Source organism: Lepus europaeus, chromosome 5 (genome assembly GCF_033115175.1).
Source record: "Lepus europaeus isolate LE1 chromosome 5, mLepTim1.pri, whole genome shotgun sequence".
Taxonomy (NCBI): domain Eukaryota; kingdom Metazoa; phylum Chordata; class Mammalia; order Lagomorpha; family Leporidae; genus Lepus; species Lepus europaeus.
Genome location: NC_084831.1, coordinates 127,251,921 through 127,268,358, shown reverse-complemented (window position 1 = coordinate 127,268,358; position 16,438 = coordinate 127,251,921). Strand labels below are relative to the sequence as shown.

General features: G+C 55.2%; 1 protein-coding gene across 1 annotated transcript in view; it reads left to right on the top strand.

The window, feature by feature from the left end:
* Positions 1 to 15,992, top strand: part of OLFML2B (olfactomedin like 2B) — a 33,110-nt gene extending 17,118 nt beyond the window's left edge. The window contains exons 5-8 of the mRNA XM_062192630.1: positions 3,366 to 3,591; positions 5,598 to 6,104; positions 14,126 to 14,302; positions 14,936 to 15,992. Of these exons, the coding sequence (XP_062048614.1) occupies positions 3,366 to 3,591; positions 5,598 to 6,104; positions 14,126 to 14,302; positions 14,936 to 15,537 (1,512 nt within the window). The 3' untranslated portion in view covers positions 15,538 to 15,992. The remainder of the gene's footprint in view (positions 1 to 3,365; positions 3,592 to 5,597; positions 6,105 to 14,125; positions 14,303 to 14,935) is intronic.
* Positions 15,993 to 16,438: the final 446 nt, after the last annotated feature.

Genomic DNA, 16,438 nt, shown 5'->3' with positions numbered 1-16,438 from the left:
AGCGGAGGAAGGGAGACTGGGCGGCGAGTGGGCTCTGAACTCCTGGGTGGAGGAAGTCTTCGGCTGTGGGCTCGGGCAGTCTGGGGCACACGTGTTCTGAGGGCAGGGTGGCAGGCCCACTGAAGACGTTTAGGGCATTAATCCCTGTACTCTCCCCAATATGTAACTCAGAACAAGCCCAAACCACAAAATAAATATAAGGAAGGCCAGTCATTTCCTAGCTTTTCCCACGACGACTACTCGGGTGCTTTTCTGGGAATCATCACTTCCCTTCAAAAATTATTTTTATTCTCATTTTGGGGTGTCCCAGCCATGCTGGCTACCAACCACGTGTTTAGTCTATGTGGTGGGTCACCCCTGCGCCAGTGGGTCTGAGCTCACAACCCAAAGAGCCAGGGGACATTTGGGCTGGATGGGGATCTGTAGGCACCTGCTCATCACACCTGGGCTCCAGTGTCTCTTCAGCCCCCGAGGCATCCCTCAGCAGGCCCAGCTGCCCAGAGGAGCCAGGCACTCCTTGCCTGCTGGCTTCCAGTTTCCCAGCCGGCCAGGCCCTCTGGTTTATCTGTTGTCTCTATGACACATAGTGTGGTATGCCCAGGAACCCAGCTCAGATTTCCCGAGGGCAAACAGCAAACCAAATCAAACACACCAGACCCTTTTTCTCCTTGCTCAGCAGCGTGCCTTCCTCGGCCTTGGCTCCCATTCATCACACTGCTGAAGTTAGCACAATCCGCAGGGAGCAGGGTTGGGAGGGGTGGAAGGGGAAGTGGTGAGGGAGGCCCACAAGTGGGCTGTGCCTCTCCCTTTCCATCCCTTGTCTCTTTGGTGAACCCCATGTGGAAAGGGGGGGACCGTAGGGTAATGTGCTTGGTTGTTTATTTGCAGGGTTCTTGTAGACCATGTCGGGGTTTTTTTGGAAGGGTGAATGATAATTTGTTGGAAGCCGGTCTCGAAGATGATCCCGGCCTGGAGGGTTGGCAGGGGGCTCCAGGGGCTGCTTGGGAGTGGGTACATCTGATGCCAGAGGTTGAAGTCATACAACAGACTCTTGGATTGACAGAGAGAGGAAATCAAAGCTTAGTTAGGGCAGCTGCTGCCCAGTGCAGCCTGTCGCCAGTGAATCCAAGGAAATTATATGTTCCCTGGCAAAGGCCGTCCATGGTCTTGCTCCATCTCCTTGGCTAGGGGGAGAGGACTGCAGCTCCCGCCCTTCCCTGAGAGCCTGGAATTAAAGACAGTTCCTGGGGTTTGCCACGAAGAAATGACGCCCTGGTTTTGCAATGCAGAGGGAGACCAAGGCCCAACCATTGGATGTCCCTCAGCGTCTGAGTCCAGGGCTGTGGCTGGGGCCTCTTGTCAACTTCCAGGCAGCTCTCCCCGCTGGGAAATGATGGTGCTCCCCAGTCTGCTGGGCAGCAGCCAGTCCGGGGCTCTGCGGACTTGGGCACCAGGGCGAGGGTTTAGATGGCGAATGAGTTGGTCTCGTGGTCATAGCTGTGGGCAGGGTGGCAGATAGGAGGAAGAGCACTGGTTCTGAACAGGCAGTCCTGGACCCAATGCCGGTAGTGAGACTTAGCAGGTGCTCTCCCAGCCACTGACGGTTGGCCTTCAAGCTGCTCCTGGGCGATCCAGAGTCTGCTTTGTCATCAGTTGACATGGATAGCTACCTCGCCTCATGGTTGTAAGGGTTAAAATAGTAGAAAGGAACATGGCCACAATAGGTGCTCACTAAACCGTCACCAACAACCAGGCATTCCTTGTACCTCTGATCAAGGTCACCTCCCCAGCAAGGACAGGGAATAGAGGCGGGGGCAGGTGGGGAGGGGGCTGCCCAGGGCACGGTCGGGCACTGCATGACCCTTCTGCACCATCAGAGCTGTCACCGTGACATTCTCACGGCACCGTCCAGATGCCCAGACACCAGACTTGAAACCAAATGCTGGTCATACATATAGACAGCTCCTTGGGATTCGTTAGGATTCAAAACCCCAGCTTCACAGTTCAGGAGCACCCACCCGGGAGAATCAGATGAACAAGAGGAGCTCTCTGCTCTTTCAGGTTTCCACAGTCTGCAGATACTGTAGCATCTTTAAATGATGCCCGTGGAAAGCAGGTTAGGAAAAGTACTGTAACAGAAGCACAGACTTGTATTTGTTTTGGAATTGTGTTCAGCATTGAGTAAGAGACCCAGTTACAGTGCCCTAAGCAGTAGAGTGCTTCATTGTTCTTTCACATAGAGGAGCTTTGGAGGCAGGCAGTTCAGGGCTGGTGTGGTTAGCTCTAAAAAGTAATCAGTCACTTCCGGCCTCATGGTCACAAGGTGGCTGCTCAGCTCCAGCCATCCTCTTCACAGAGAAACAAGGAAGTAAACAAAAGATGCCTCCCAGCTAAGTCAGCCCCCCTGCTAAGAAACTATCCTAGAAGCTCCTCCCACCAACGTCTACCAATACCTCACTGGCCAGACTTCAGTCCCATGGCCAGTCTAACAAAAGCAGCTCCCCATTAGGAAGGGACAAGGGGGAAAGGGACTTGGGTAGTCAATTAGAAGTCTTTGCCACAAAGGAAAAGTAGATTGGGGAGGAAAGGATTCTGAATGAGAGGGTCTGGAACTCTTTCCTTGGGGACCTGAATTTTTAGCTGGGCCCTGAGAACTGGGCAGATCTCCATGCAAGCAGCTCTATATAAAGGGTAAGAGGGGTGGAATGGCTCTTCAGACAGAAAACACGGTCTGACAAAGACCTGGCAGCTCAGGAGAGCCAAGAGGCCCAGGCATCGGCCAAGGGGCTGAAGTCCCTGGGGGGCCGGGGCTGGGGGTTGGGGAACAGGAGAGCAGGATGCTGAGCTGGGTCGAGGTCTGTTGGTGAGAGCTCTTAAGTGCCAGGCAGAGGACGTTGGCTTTATTCTGCACGCAGTAGGGAGAGTGTGGGGGCTGGGCAGTGACCTGTGTCTGAGGCAGCCAGGTGGGCACCCTTCCTCTCACGGGGGTCTCTCCAGAAACAGCTTGCGCCAGATCTAAGTCAGCCAGCGTCACCAGGCCAGAGCAGAGAGGAGAGCCACGTTCTCTGGGCAGCGTAGCATTGAGGTTACACACAGTGATTCTGGAGCCAGATTCCCTGGGTTCAAATCCTGCCCTCCCTGCTTGTGGTGGGACCTTGGGTGATGTGTTTAACTTCTCTCTCTGCCTCAGTTTCCTAAAAATGGGTCACAGGACTGGTGAACGGTGTGTTCGTTACAAATGTAGGCGTACTCTGCACTCAGAGCAGGGCCAGGCCCGGAGCGGGTGCTGTTGGGTGCCATGGCTCGCTCCAGCACCGCCCCACCTGCTCCCTGCCCTTCCCTCCTGTGCCTCCTCTGCCGAGCAGTATGAAGAGCGCTTTCTGCGGGAGGAAACCGTGTCCCAGCAGATCAACGCCATCGAGCTCCTGCGGACGCACCCCCTGGCCCCGCCAGACGTGGCGAAGTCACAGCGGACCCTGCACAGGCAGGTCCACCTGAGGGGCCACGCAGCCTCCAAGCCCACCGTCATCCGGGGCATCACCTACTACAAAGCCAAGGTCCCTGATGAAGAGAATGACATCGAAGAGCACCGTGAGTTGGGGCGGGCAGGGCTGGCCCAGAGGCTGGGCGGTGAGGGAGGGCGGGGCCTTGGGGAGCCACGCCCCGCTTCTGCAGTCCGGTCCCTCCCCACAACTCTGAGCCGTCCTGGGCAAGTCAGTTAGCTTCTCTGGGCTTGCAGAAGACCAGGTGGCAGAGCAGGACCGAGCTGCAAGGGCCTGCCGTTCTCTGCGTTGGCCGATGGGGAAGCCCAGGCTCGAGGGGAATGATGCACTCGGAGCCACACGCGCCTCTCCTGCCTCTCCTGTCCTCCAGGGACCCTGAGCTTCCTGGCTGAGCTTCCAGCACTTTCTTCTGCTCTCCATCCTTCTTCCTCGTTCACAGAGAAGAACTGAGCCTGTTCCTCAACGTCTCTACCCAGTTTCCTTAATACCGCCTTCTCCTGTGTTCCTTCTGCCAGCCCTCTGCCTCGTGTCTTCTTCATGTGCCTTCAGGAAACCCCAGGAGGTCCCCACTCTTTCCCCCCTACTGTGCTGAGGCGCCTTCCTTCTCACATTCCCTCTAACACAGCAGCTCTGGGCGCGTCGCCCAGTTTCTCTGCCTTTCTGTCTGTCTGGTTTGTATCCACCCAGCAGCTGCCATGACCACTGTGCCCATTTTCAGCTGTGCTTTCTTGTTATTGATTTGTGTGCATTCTTTACATATTTTGGATCCTCGTCTTTTGACCTCATGGGTACTGCGAATGTCTCTCTATCCCCATGCTTGCATTTCAGCTCTATAACAGTATTTTTCTAAGGAGCAGAGCATGTGAAATCAGTTTACTAACGATTTTTATTGTTGTTGTTAGAACTCTCTATATCCGGCTGGCGCTGCGGCTCACTAGGCTAATCCTCCGCCTGCGGCGCTGGCACCCTGGGTTCTAGTGCCGGTTGGGGTGCCAGATTCTGTCCTGGTTGTTCCTCTTCCAGTCCAGCTCTCTGCTGTGGCCTGGGAGGGCAGTGGAGGATGGCCCAAGTGCTTGGGCCCTGCACCCCATGGGAGACCAGGAGGAAGCACCTGGCTCCTGGCTTCAGATTGGTGCAGCACGCCGGCTGTCGAGGCCATTTGGGGGGTGAACCAAAGGAAGGAAGATCTTTCTCTCTGTCTCTCTCTCTCACTGTCTAACTCTGCCTGTCAAAAAAAAAAAAAAACAAAACAAACAAACAAAAAAAAAAAAACCTCTCTGTGTCCTCCCTGAGAAATCCTTGCCCCGCTCAGACCCGTGCAGCCTCCCCCATTTCGCTCAGGATAAAACCGAACTCCATGCCCAGCCCTGGCCACACGTCCTTGCCGCTGTTCTCTCTGTGACTGCGCCACCTGTTAGACTCACGCTCTCTGCTTCTTCCTCACCAGCCACCTGTGTGCCCCTGGGGCTCAGCGGGTATGTTCCTGCCTCAGAGCCTTTGCACGGCTGTTATTTCCCCTGGAGCCCTCCCACTATACCCACAGCTGCTCCAGTAACTCCCTCATCTCCTTCAGCTCACCCCTGCAACTCACTATCTCCCATCCTGACCACTTCTCCCCTGGCTCTCTGGACCCTCCTCTCCGTCCTCTGCCCGGCCCTGAGCATCCTCAGAGGAACTGTCTACGTCGAGTGTTCAGGTCTCCACCAGTAGGTAGATGCCCTGTGAGCTCAAGGAGCTTGATTTGTCTGTATATTTGTATATTGTCTGTATATTTGTATATTGATTTGGCTGTATATTTGCGGAGGGGATGATTGGATAACTCACTTCCTCCCAGCCATGAGGGTCCACAGCCCAGCTGTGCACCGTGCCCCTGAGTCCTGGAGGGAGCAGGGCTGCAGCCTATTCAGAGAGACCTGTAGGAAGGAGAGCGTCCCTCCACGGGTGCCCCTTGTCGCCTACCTCTTCTGCACTCCCAGCTGGGCTCCAGCTCAGAGTGAGGCTGTCGCGTTGAGGAGGGGAGCCCTCTTGTTGACCTGCCAGCTGCCGCTTGCTCTTGGCTACAGGGCGCTCCCCTGCCTCGTGTTTGTTTCACAGAAGACGAGTTGTTCAGCGGCGACAGTGGAGTGGATTTGCTGATCGAAGACCAGCTCCTGAGACACAGCGAGCTGCTGACCAGCACCACACAGAGGTCCGCAGCCGCCCAGCCCGGCACCGCGGGGACGGCTGGCCACAGCCCCCCAACCACACCCTCGTCCTCCGCCCAGCCACCGGCCTCCCCCTCAGCCGCCGGCCTCCCTGCCCCTGCTCTCCATGCCTCGGCTGAACAAGAGCTCTCGGCAACACTCCACACCTCCTCCGTGGTCCTCCCAGATCCCATCAAGGAGGCGGCCCTTCAACCTTCGAATCAGGGGCTGGCCACCACCGTGGCCCACACAGCTGCCCCGCCACCTCCGGCCTCGGCTTCCCCAGCAGCGGTTCCTGGGGATGCACTTGAGGAAGCCACACACGTGGCCCCAGCACCTCCTGCCACCGTCAGGACAGACCCTGCTGCCAGCGCCACCCTGAGCCCCGAGGAAGAAGACGACATCCGCAGCATCGTAGGTGAGTGCATTCCACCCGGCCGGGCCTCCTGGTCAACCAGGCTGGAGCCAGCAAAAGGCTAAAAGGAGAGGGGGGAGCCAGATGATCAGGGCGCTTGCTCCGCTGTGACTGATGGTTGGCTTTGACATCTAGGGTTTATGTGGCCAAAGTGTGCCAGGGACAGGAGTGGGGACCTCCTTTATTTTATTAATTAAATAATGAGAGAGCGAGTGAGTGAGAGAGAACTCCCATCTGCTGGTTCACTGCCCAAATGCCTGGAGTGACCCCTGGCTGGGGCCAAAGCTGGAACCCCAGAGCTCTGTCCAGGTCTGCCTCTTGCACCATTACTGCTGTCCCCCCAGAATCTGCTTCAGCAGGGTCAGGAGGGGAGCTGGCTACCAAACCGCATGTGGGAGGCAGGTGTCTTAACCAGCGGTTTAACCACTAGGCCAAACACCTGCTCCAGAATCTCCCTACTAAGATAAATATTTAAATTAGTGGAGCCAAGTTCTCATCTTTCTGAGTTTTATAAACATTTGCCATCGAGTGCTGTCTAAGTTCAAGGCTTTGTGATGCATATTGGGGTATCTGCAAGTAGGACCCAAACATCCATGGTATTCTCAGGGCATGGGGTTGGCCAGCCTGGGAGTCTCTTTGCTTGGTGACTTGTAGCCAGCAGTCGAGTTGTCCGCCACCTCCTTAACCCACCTCCAGCCATGGTCCCACCCCCCAGCCTCTTTGCACCTGTCTCCTCTGGGTTTTACCACTGCCATCTTTTTTGGGGTAGTGTGTACCTTTCTAGGGTTCTCACGATGCTCCCTTACTCTGGTAGCCTGTGTCCCGGCAGCTGTTCACCTGGTGGCAGGAGCTGAGGGTCAGAGACACATTTTCTACTGCTGTTCAATGTTCTGGTAAAGTGAAAGGACATTGGTATGCAGAGGTCATAAGGTTCGCTTGAAGACCAGCCTGTAGGGTTTTCCAGAAACTCTGGAGCTCTTGCCTCTTGCATCTTCTGCAGAAGAAATTTGGATGTGGACCCAAATGTTGTGTTTCCTTCCAATACCAAGGGGTGATGCAGGAGGTGGTCCAGAGAAGAAAGATTTGATGAGGCAGGTGATGTGAATGCCCACTTCACAGTCACCTATCACAGGGTCGGGCCTGCCTCTGGCTGCTGTCGGTGTGGGTGGGACTCCCTTCCTGGAACCCTCTCTGCAGACCCCCCAACTTCTGCACTTGGCAGTCACATCTCATCTCACGTGATGTGCTGACATCTCCCAGTCGTCGGGAGGGTAAAAAGCATTTGGCTAAAGTGCACACAAGCCACTGACCTGGTGCCAGGGAAATGCTGTTTGCCATTGGAGCGGTCTGGCCATTTTGATTTTGAGCTACTTAAGATGTGGCTTTACCTGGGGCTGTGTTTAGAAGGACCATCTTAGCCCCATCTTATTTCCAACCCCGACTTCGTGATGTCCGAAGATGTCTACTACTCGGAGGAGTCATAGAATTCTCAAAAAAAAAAAAAAATCCCAAAGCAAGTGACTCTCACTTCATTGTTGGTGGTGCACACACGCATTTGGCTCAGAGCTGGAAGACAAGGAGAGGAAAGATGCTGTCAGGGATGGAAGCCGGGGCTTGGGAGAAGTGCTGCCCGGTCGAGGCCAAGATGCCAGACTTTAACGTCTACAGTTCCTGATGTGTTTGTTAGAAGGGGCTACTGCTGGGGGGGGGGGGGTGAGTCAGGGGTGGGTCAGGGGTGGGCAGGGGCAAACAAAAAGGACAGTCAGCTTATGACAATGCCAGACTCGCGGTTGAGTTCAGGAAATACCATGATCTGTGAAGAATGTCGCCCCCACAAAGCACACGACCTTAACCAAGTCCAGGGTCATAGCTAGCCACTCCACTGTGGTGTGAGATGGCCTGGCTGGCCTGCCTTGGGTCAGGGAGGGTTGCTGTGGGGCAACCCAAGGAGGGCGCTGCTGATGGCTGTTTGGGGTGGCACCTCCCAAAGCTCCCACAGTGCCCAGGCTGTTCCCTGAGTCACTTGACAGGGGTGCCCTGTGTCCCCAGCTCTACCCTGGTCCCAGTCTCCTTGCTGATCCATCTAAGCCATCCCCTTAAGCTACTGGGGACATCACTGAGAACACAGGGGCTTCTGGCCCTAGAAATAAGAATACAAAGCTCTCCTTGTCAGTGGGTAGAAGCTGAAGAGTAAGCCTGGGCTGCAGAAAACCAATGTGAATGAGACGGAGTCACTGCCCCGGAGGGACTAACCTCACAGGGAGGCAGCAGGTGGCTAAAGTGGCAGGCAGGGGGCATGGGAGGCAATGAAGGGAACAAGTGTGCATGATCCAGCCACAGCATCACCAGACCTGTCGGGGGCTTCGTTCTCAAAGGTGGTCATGGGCTCTCCAGGCAGAGCTGCCAGTGAGAGCCAGGGTGGGTAGGGGAATGGAAGGCAGAGGTCCTGGCCCAGACTGCAATACGGAAGGGAGAGTTGGGAATCCCAGGATAAGAAGTGAGGACCTGATGGTGAAGGCAATGAGAAGTTGAGACTTAATCCTAAAGTGATGGAGAGGGTTCAAGGGCACAGAGCAGTGGTGGACAACATGTGAGCGCAGTGGGTGTCGGGAATGCAAAGACAGGTATGCCAGGGCTTATAGTGAGACTGACACGGAAACAGGAGGTGGTACTTGGACTTGAGCTGAAGGAAGCGCAGTGGCTCACAGTGGGAGCCCAGGGCCCCCAGGACTCTTCCAGAAAAGACCAGCTGTGCTGCGGCATGATCAAGGCCATCTGGGTAATGTGTAGAGCCCAGCGCAGAATGAAAACATGGGAGCCCTGCATGTTGAAGCAGCAGGGAAATAGAGTTAGTGAAGGTAGTGACTATAGAGCTGTGTGTGTGTTTCTCTCCTTGTAGTGTTTTTATTTGGTATTTCATGCTGCTGTAGGCAAAGATATTAAAAATTTAAATACTGATATGAATTTTACATCCATCTTTATATTTTGCAATGTCAGTTTTAAGTGCAAATGTAGTTGTCCCTCAGTATCCGCTGGGATTGATCCAAGACCCCCCTTGACACCAAAATCTGCAGGTACTTGGATCCCTTATACAAATGGCATAGTACTTGCATAGAACCCCCACACATCCCTCCATATATTGTAAATCACTACTTGTAATAGCTAATACAATGGGAATGCCATCGAAACAGTGCTATACTGCATTGTTTGGGGAATGATGACATGGAAAAAAATCTGAACATGTTCATCACCAATGCTATTTTTTTCAAATATTTTCAATCCATGGTTGGTTGAATCTACAAATATAGAACCCATGACCTTCACCTATAAAGCCTAAGTGCAAGGGTAAAATTACTAAGACTTTCAAGGTGGTAACAAAGGAGCACTAGACCAAGAGTGACATATGACTGCACACGTCAGACATTCACAGAGCCAGTGCTGGCCGTGGCACTCCAGGGAACGCAGGCTGCTGGGCGTGTGAGAGGGATCTCAAGCTAGCAAACCTGAGGGCCAAATTCATCTCAAGATGTGTTTTCCCATTCCTGAGTTTGAATGCCTTCTGGTCAGCTATTCTTCTTCCAGTTCACCACCGCCTCCATTGCTGCCCACTGTCCCACACTCAGCCTCCGCCACTCATCCCAGCGCCTGCCTGGCCTCTGGGGGCCTCTCAGTTTGAGACCTCTGAATCCAGGCAGATGGCAAATGCAGATGGCCCTGCAGGAGGGGCTGCTGTGCCGGGACAGGGACATGTGGCTTCCCTGGAGGTTGGAGCTGGTGAGTTAGTAAGGGTTTATGCAGATGTGCGTGTTGGAAAAACAGCTCAGGGACAACTGGACAGCGGGACAGGTTGAAGGGGGCCAGAGGAGAGACCAACAGGTGTACCTGGAGCGATCCAGGCAAGGGGCACCGAGGTAGAGAGAAGCACTAAAGGGTGAAGCAGTAGAAGCAGAATGGAACTGACCCAGGGGCCAGTTGGCATGTAGGTGGGAGGAGAGGGTCATCAGGGATGACCCAGGTTCTGGTTCAGCAGGTGGGTGGTGTGCTGTACCTTCTCTAGACAGGAAGTGCAAGAGGAGCAGGCTGTGAACTGATGCAAATGAATTCTCTGTCAATCCATTAAGTTAGAGGAACCAGCAGACACCCAGGGGAGATATATCTGCTGGAGAGCCAGAGACACGATGCCTGGAACCAAGACCTGGGCCAAGGTCATCAGTGAGAGCTGTTTGCCCAGTGAGTGCAGGAGGAGGAAGGAGGCTGAGAGTGGAGCTCGCCCAAAAGGGTAACAAGGGAAAGGCATGGACAAGAGGGGAATCCATCCCAAGAGCAGAACTGGGGAAGGCATGGCTGGGGAGGGAGGCAGGGACTGGCAGAGAGAGAGGGGTGCAGAGCCAAGGGAAGGTGGAGGCGGGTGCCAGGCTGGCCCACAGTTTCTGACCAAAAGAGAAGCTTCCTCACCCAGCAAAAGAAAGCCAAGAGCATCCCTGATGGGCAGTGCCAGACATTTCCGGAGCACCCTCCTCAGAGGGCGCACAGGGCAGGAGAGGCTCTGGTTTGCGGATTTCTCTTTCCTGGGTGCTGAGATTCAAGCAAGCTTCTGTGTTCCCTTCTGGTAACTTTTGAAAGCAGAGCCAACTGCCTGCTAGGACCTCCGATGCTTAGATGGGTTAATACCCAGAAAGTACTTGATAAATGTTAGCCGTCGCCATCACCATGACCCTGGGCAGTCTGCTCGGGGGAGGCCTGAGTCGCAGGCAGCACGGGCTTCTCTCTGAACTGTCCCCTCTCCCACACCATCTTTCCGTCGGTCCACCAAGTAGGCGGTCAGTATCCGTTGGCCTTTCTGCACGGCTGCCATTTGTTGCAAGGGCGGGAGCTCCTGAATGGCCCCATGTTCTCAGAGTGCGGTGACCTTGCTGGCCTCCCTGACCTTTGCCTTGACCCTGTCCTCGAGCGCTTTGAGATCACAGGCGCCTGCCCTGCCCCGCGTGCCTGGGTGCCCAGCCTGCTGCAGTTTGGCCCGAGGGCCCAGGCTGCAGGGGGGCTCGCTCTTCCTGCAGAAGTAAGAAGCTGACTCCTTCTGTATCCGTTTCCTGTGCCTCCAAATCATCACCTGCTTAGTGGCTAAAAACAACAGAGACGTATTCTATAACAGAACAGGGAACTGATAAGTCTCGCAGGGGCAAAACTCAAAATGTCAGGGGGCTGGCTCCTTGCAGAGGCTCCAGGGGAGAATCCTTTCTTTTTTTTTTTTTTTTTTTTTTGGTTTTTTTTTTTTTGGTTGTTTGTTTGTTTTTGACAGGCAGAGTGGACAGTGAGAGAGAGAGACAGAGAGAAAGGTCTTCCTTTTGCCGTTGGTTCACCCTCCAATGGCCGCCGCGGTTGGCACGCTGCGGCCGGCGCACTGCGCTGATCCGATGGCAGGAGCCAGGGCCTTCTCCTGGTCTCCCATAGGGTGCAGGACCCAAGGACTTGGGCCATCCTCCACTGCACTCCCTGGCCACAGCAGAGAGCTGGCCTGGAAGAGGGGCAACCGGGACAGAATCCGGCGCCCCGACTGGGACTAGAACCCGGTGTGCAGGCGCCGCAAGGTGGAGGATTAGCCTAGTGAGCCACGGCGCCGGCCGAGAATCCTTTCTTCTCCAGCTTCTGGTGGTGGCTAGCGTCCCTTGGCAGGTGACCACCTCCTGCCAGTCTTTGCTTCCACCATCATCTGGCCTCCTGTTTGTCTGCTGTTAGTTCTTCCCTGGCCTCTCCGTTACAAGGATACCTGTGATTACAGTCAGGGCTCGCTCGGATCATCTCAAATCATCTCCCTATTTCAAGAGTGTTGACTTAATCCCATCCGCAGTCTCCCCCTGGCCATAAGAGGTCACACTCCCAGGTCCCTCCCAGGTACCAGGGATTGGGACCTGGGTGTCTTCAAGGGCCCTTCCTCAGCCTGCCATGCCATCGCCAGAGAATTCTCCAAGCCCCTTGTGAAGTAGGCAGGGCATGTTTTCTACATATTCACTGAAGACATGAAAGCTCTGTGACATCACGGAGACCACCCAGACTTTGGAGTCAGTGGCAGGGCCAAGACCAAGGCCAAGCCTGTGACTCCAAGCTGGGGCCCATCTGCAGCCCTGCACAGCCTCAGTGCTGAGACAGGCCCCTGAAGGGACTTGGTTGGGGAGAGGGAGGCGAATTCCTGGGGCAGCCCGAGGCATCCAAGCTCGGAGGAGCCCTGGTTTATAGAGCATGCCTGCAGTTTCCATGTTTGGTTGGAGAGGTGGCAAGGCTGTTGGCAACCCCGGCAGCCATGGCCTCATGCAGCCATTTGTGGGGCTCCGGGGTGCGGGCTTTGGCTGTCTCTGAGACACAGAGCTGGTATACTGCTGGGCCTTGCCAGGGGGAGGGGGTACGTAAGTGCCCCTTCCCAGGAGTGGCAGGCGAGAGCCCCCACTCGGTGCAGGGGGTGTGGGCGTGGCTTCTCCGCTGGCAGCCACGGCCCCCGCGTTGTGCCAGGAAATGAGATATTTCCCATCAGACCTCTGCTGCCAGGGCTCAGAAACTTCTATTTTATTGCCCTGAACAGATGAGCTCAGTTGTGGGGGAATGAGGCATTGGCGGGGAGGTTCTGTTGTTTGTCTCCCGGAGACTGAATCGCTCCCCGACGCTGCCGGATGGGGACTTAGAAACCCCACACTGAGCCGCCTAAACCCTGACAACTGCACCCAAGCACGGAGCCTGCCTGGAAAACAATGCTCATCCCACGGCCACCCCCAGATCCCCCAAACCCAAGCCACGGGCACAGCTGCCTGCCCTTGTCCTGCCAGCTGTAGGCCTGATCTTGTTCCTCAGGGGAAGCCGAATGCATACAACAGATTGGATCCGTCTGGAAATGAGGGTGAACTGGACCTTAGAGAACCCTGAATCTGAACTGTAGGCCCTTGTCAAGGACCCGTCATTCTCATCTCCGTTGCCCCTTGGTGCTGCCAGCCTGGACGGCAGGTGCAGACGGGGAAGCTGAGCAGACAGAGTCCAGGTGGCTTTATCCTGCTCTCTCTGCTGACCTCTCCGTGTCTCCTCCATAACCCACTAGTGAAGGGACCAGAGGGGCACATGCCCTTAGTAGTCACGTGTGACTTCAGAACCGCCCAGGGCCATTCAGCAATAATATCACATGTCAGCCCTGTAGGTTTGCAACTTAGTCTAGAACCTGGCATGGCTCAGTGGCCCTTTAGGACCTGTCCTGGGTATTAGGCCACTCCAAAGAGCCACTCGGAAGGACATACTGTGTCTTTGCCCCAGTAAGACTTGAACTTCTAAGGAGGCTCCTGCAACCCAGAGTGAGGTCTTCATGTGGGAACTTGGTGCCCTGCTCCTTCTACTCCCCAGCAGGGGTCCCTGGCATCCTGCTGTTGGTAGTGACAGAGGCAAGGGATCCACAGGAACTGTCTATGGGACTGGCAAGTGGGCCTCGGAAGATGACCATCCGTTGCTCGGCCGTGACTGGTCTCCCCAGCAGCCTGGGGCAGCAGAGTCCTGGCCTCACTCTGCTCACGCTTCTGTGCATTTAGCCCAACATCAGACCACCTGTGGGTGCCCATGACCTTCCAGATACTGCATTCTGAGCGCCAAGGGAGCAGAGCAGAAGCCACAGCCCCTGCCCCCTTGGTGCCTATGCTGTGCTTAGGGGTGGGCATGGAGGGAGGGCAGAGATGCACGCACCCCGTGGCAATACAGGATGATGGTGGCTCCTGGAAGACAGTGCATCCGGGGCACTGGGGAGCAGGATGGAACAGAACGGGAAGGCAAGGAAGCTTTGCAGAGGAGGGTCAGAACAGGACTTTGGATCTCAGGGTCTTGAGGAGTAGGATTGAGAAGTCAGAGAACAACAGAGCAGAGCATGGGTGGTGGGGCGTGAAAGAACGGGGACAGCGGCCGACTTTGCAGGGGCGTAGGAGGGGAGCGATCCTGGATGCATCACCATGTGGGCCAGGTGATAGAGACCTCCCACTCCTCCTGCACCTCCTCTCCACCAGGAAGGTGCAAGGACACCCTCTCCACCATCACGGGGCCGACAACCCAGAACACGTACGGGCGGAATGAAGGGGCCTGGATGAAGGACCCGCTGGCCAAGGACGAGCGGATCTATGTGACCAACTATTACTATGGCAACACCCTGGTAGAGTTCCGGAACCTGGAGAACTTCAAACAAGGTAAGTGGCATGGGTCCAACTCAGGCAGCCTCCTCCCTTCCCCGCTCTCCTCTGTTTTAATCATGCCCAGCCCTGGACGGCTCACAGATCACACTCATGTATTAGCACCCTGGCTGCTTGGAACAGCTCAGTGAGGCAAGCAGGGTTTTGTTAATTACTTTTTCTTTTTTTTTTTTATTTACTTATTTTCTTTTTTTATTTGAGAGGCAGAGAGACAGACAGAGATCTCCCAACTGCTGGTTCACTCCCCCAGTGCCCCCACTATCCAGGGCTGGGCCGGGCTGAGGCCAAAGCCTGGAACTCCATGCAGGTCTTCTGCGTGGTGGCAGGGACTGAAGCACTTGGGCCACCACCTGCTGCCTCCTTAGATGTGCATTGGCAGGAAGCCGGATTGGAAGCAGAGCAGCCAGGACTCAAATCAGCAACTCTGATACTGGATGCGTGTGTCCCAAGCAGCCATTTAAGCACTGTGCTGCACGCCCACCTGGAAGTTGTTATTTTTTGGTGACAGATGACAGTGCTGAGGTGCAGAAAGTTTAGGCGATTTCCTGTACAACAAACCCTCTCCAGACCCCAAGTTGATTGCTGTCATTTCCCTGCCCTGAAGTCCCCCCCTCTTCTCACGGCCCACAGGTCGCTGGAGCAACTCCTACAAGCTCCCGTATAGCTGGATCGGCACCGGCCACGTCGTGTACAACGGTGCCTTCTACTACAACCGGGCCTTCACCCGCAACATCATCAAGTACGACCTGAAGCAGCGCTACGTGGCTGCCTGGGCCATGCTCCACGACGTGGCCTACGAGGAGGCCACGCCATGGCGGTGGCAGGGCCACTCGGATGTGGACTTTGCTGTGGATGAGAATGGCCTGTGGCTCATCTACCCGGCCCTGGACGATGAGGGCTTCAGCCAGGAGGTCATCGTCCTAAGCAAACTCAATGCCGTGGACCTGAGCATGCAGAAGGAGACCACGTGGCGCACAGGGCTCCGGCGGAACTTCTACGGCAACTGTTTCGTCATCTGCGGGGTGCTGTATGCCGTGGACAGCTACAACCAGCGCAACGCCAACATCTCCTACGCCTTCGACACCCACACCAACACACAGATCGTCCCCAGGCTGCTGTTTGAGAATGAGTATTCCTACACTACGCAGGTGGACTACAACCCCAAGGACCGCCTGCTGTATGCGTGGGACAACGGCCACCAGGTCACCTATCACGTCATCTTCGCCTACTGACCCCCTTGTCCCTGCAAACCGAAGTGCAGAGGGGCCGACTGATTGCACCTTGTGTGTGCGTGTGCGTGTATGTGTGTGGGTGTGTATGCGCATGTGTGTGTGTGTGTGATGGGTCTGTACTGTTTAAAAATATATTATTTTGTATAATATTACAAATGTAAAATGACAGTTGGGGTCTATTTTTTTTTATATGGGTTGTAGATCAACCCATACGTGTATGTGCTGGTCTCATCCTCCACAGGTTCTATTTTTGTGCAGGTGAACTTCTCCTTCTGACCAGTGACCGCCTTCCTTCAGGCCCCCTACCCCTGCAGCTCCGGGAAGCCCACCATTGAACAGCTTTCTGCAGGTGCACCGCATCAGGAGCAGCAGCGGAGGGGGCCAGAAAGAAGTGCCAAGTGGCGGGGAAAAAGTTTTATCTATTGGAGAAGTTTGAAAAAAACCCAGAAAAAAAATGCCTCTTTTTTTTTTAATAAAGAAGAAATTTAAACTCAACCCTCTGTGCATTTTTGTTGAGTGTGGTGTGCCTGGCGTGCCCCGTGGAGGTGTTCGCTCTCTGGGCGTGTTGCAGCGTAGTCCCCAGCTGATGAAGGAAGGAGCCTCCCCAGGAAGGGATTCGGGAGTCGCTGAGCCACGTTCCTCTTCTGTGCACTTGGCCTTCTTTTCTCTCACCATCCTAGCAGCATCCTTGCCTTGTGCTGCCTGTGCTTTGGTCATTTAATCCCAGAGGGAGGAACTGAGCGTTCCTTGGTCCTGCTTCACATGGCCTGGTGGGAGGCACTGTTGAAATCACAGTTCTCAGAAGGGTTAAAGCCCCGGCTTGCAGCACTGGCATCCCATATGGTCACTGGTTCGAGTCCCAGCTGCTCCACTTCCAATCCAGCTCCCTGTTAATGCACCT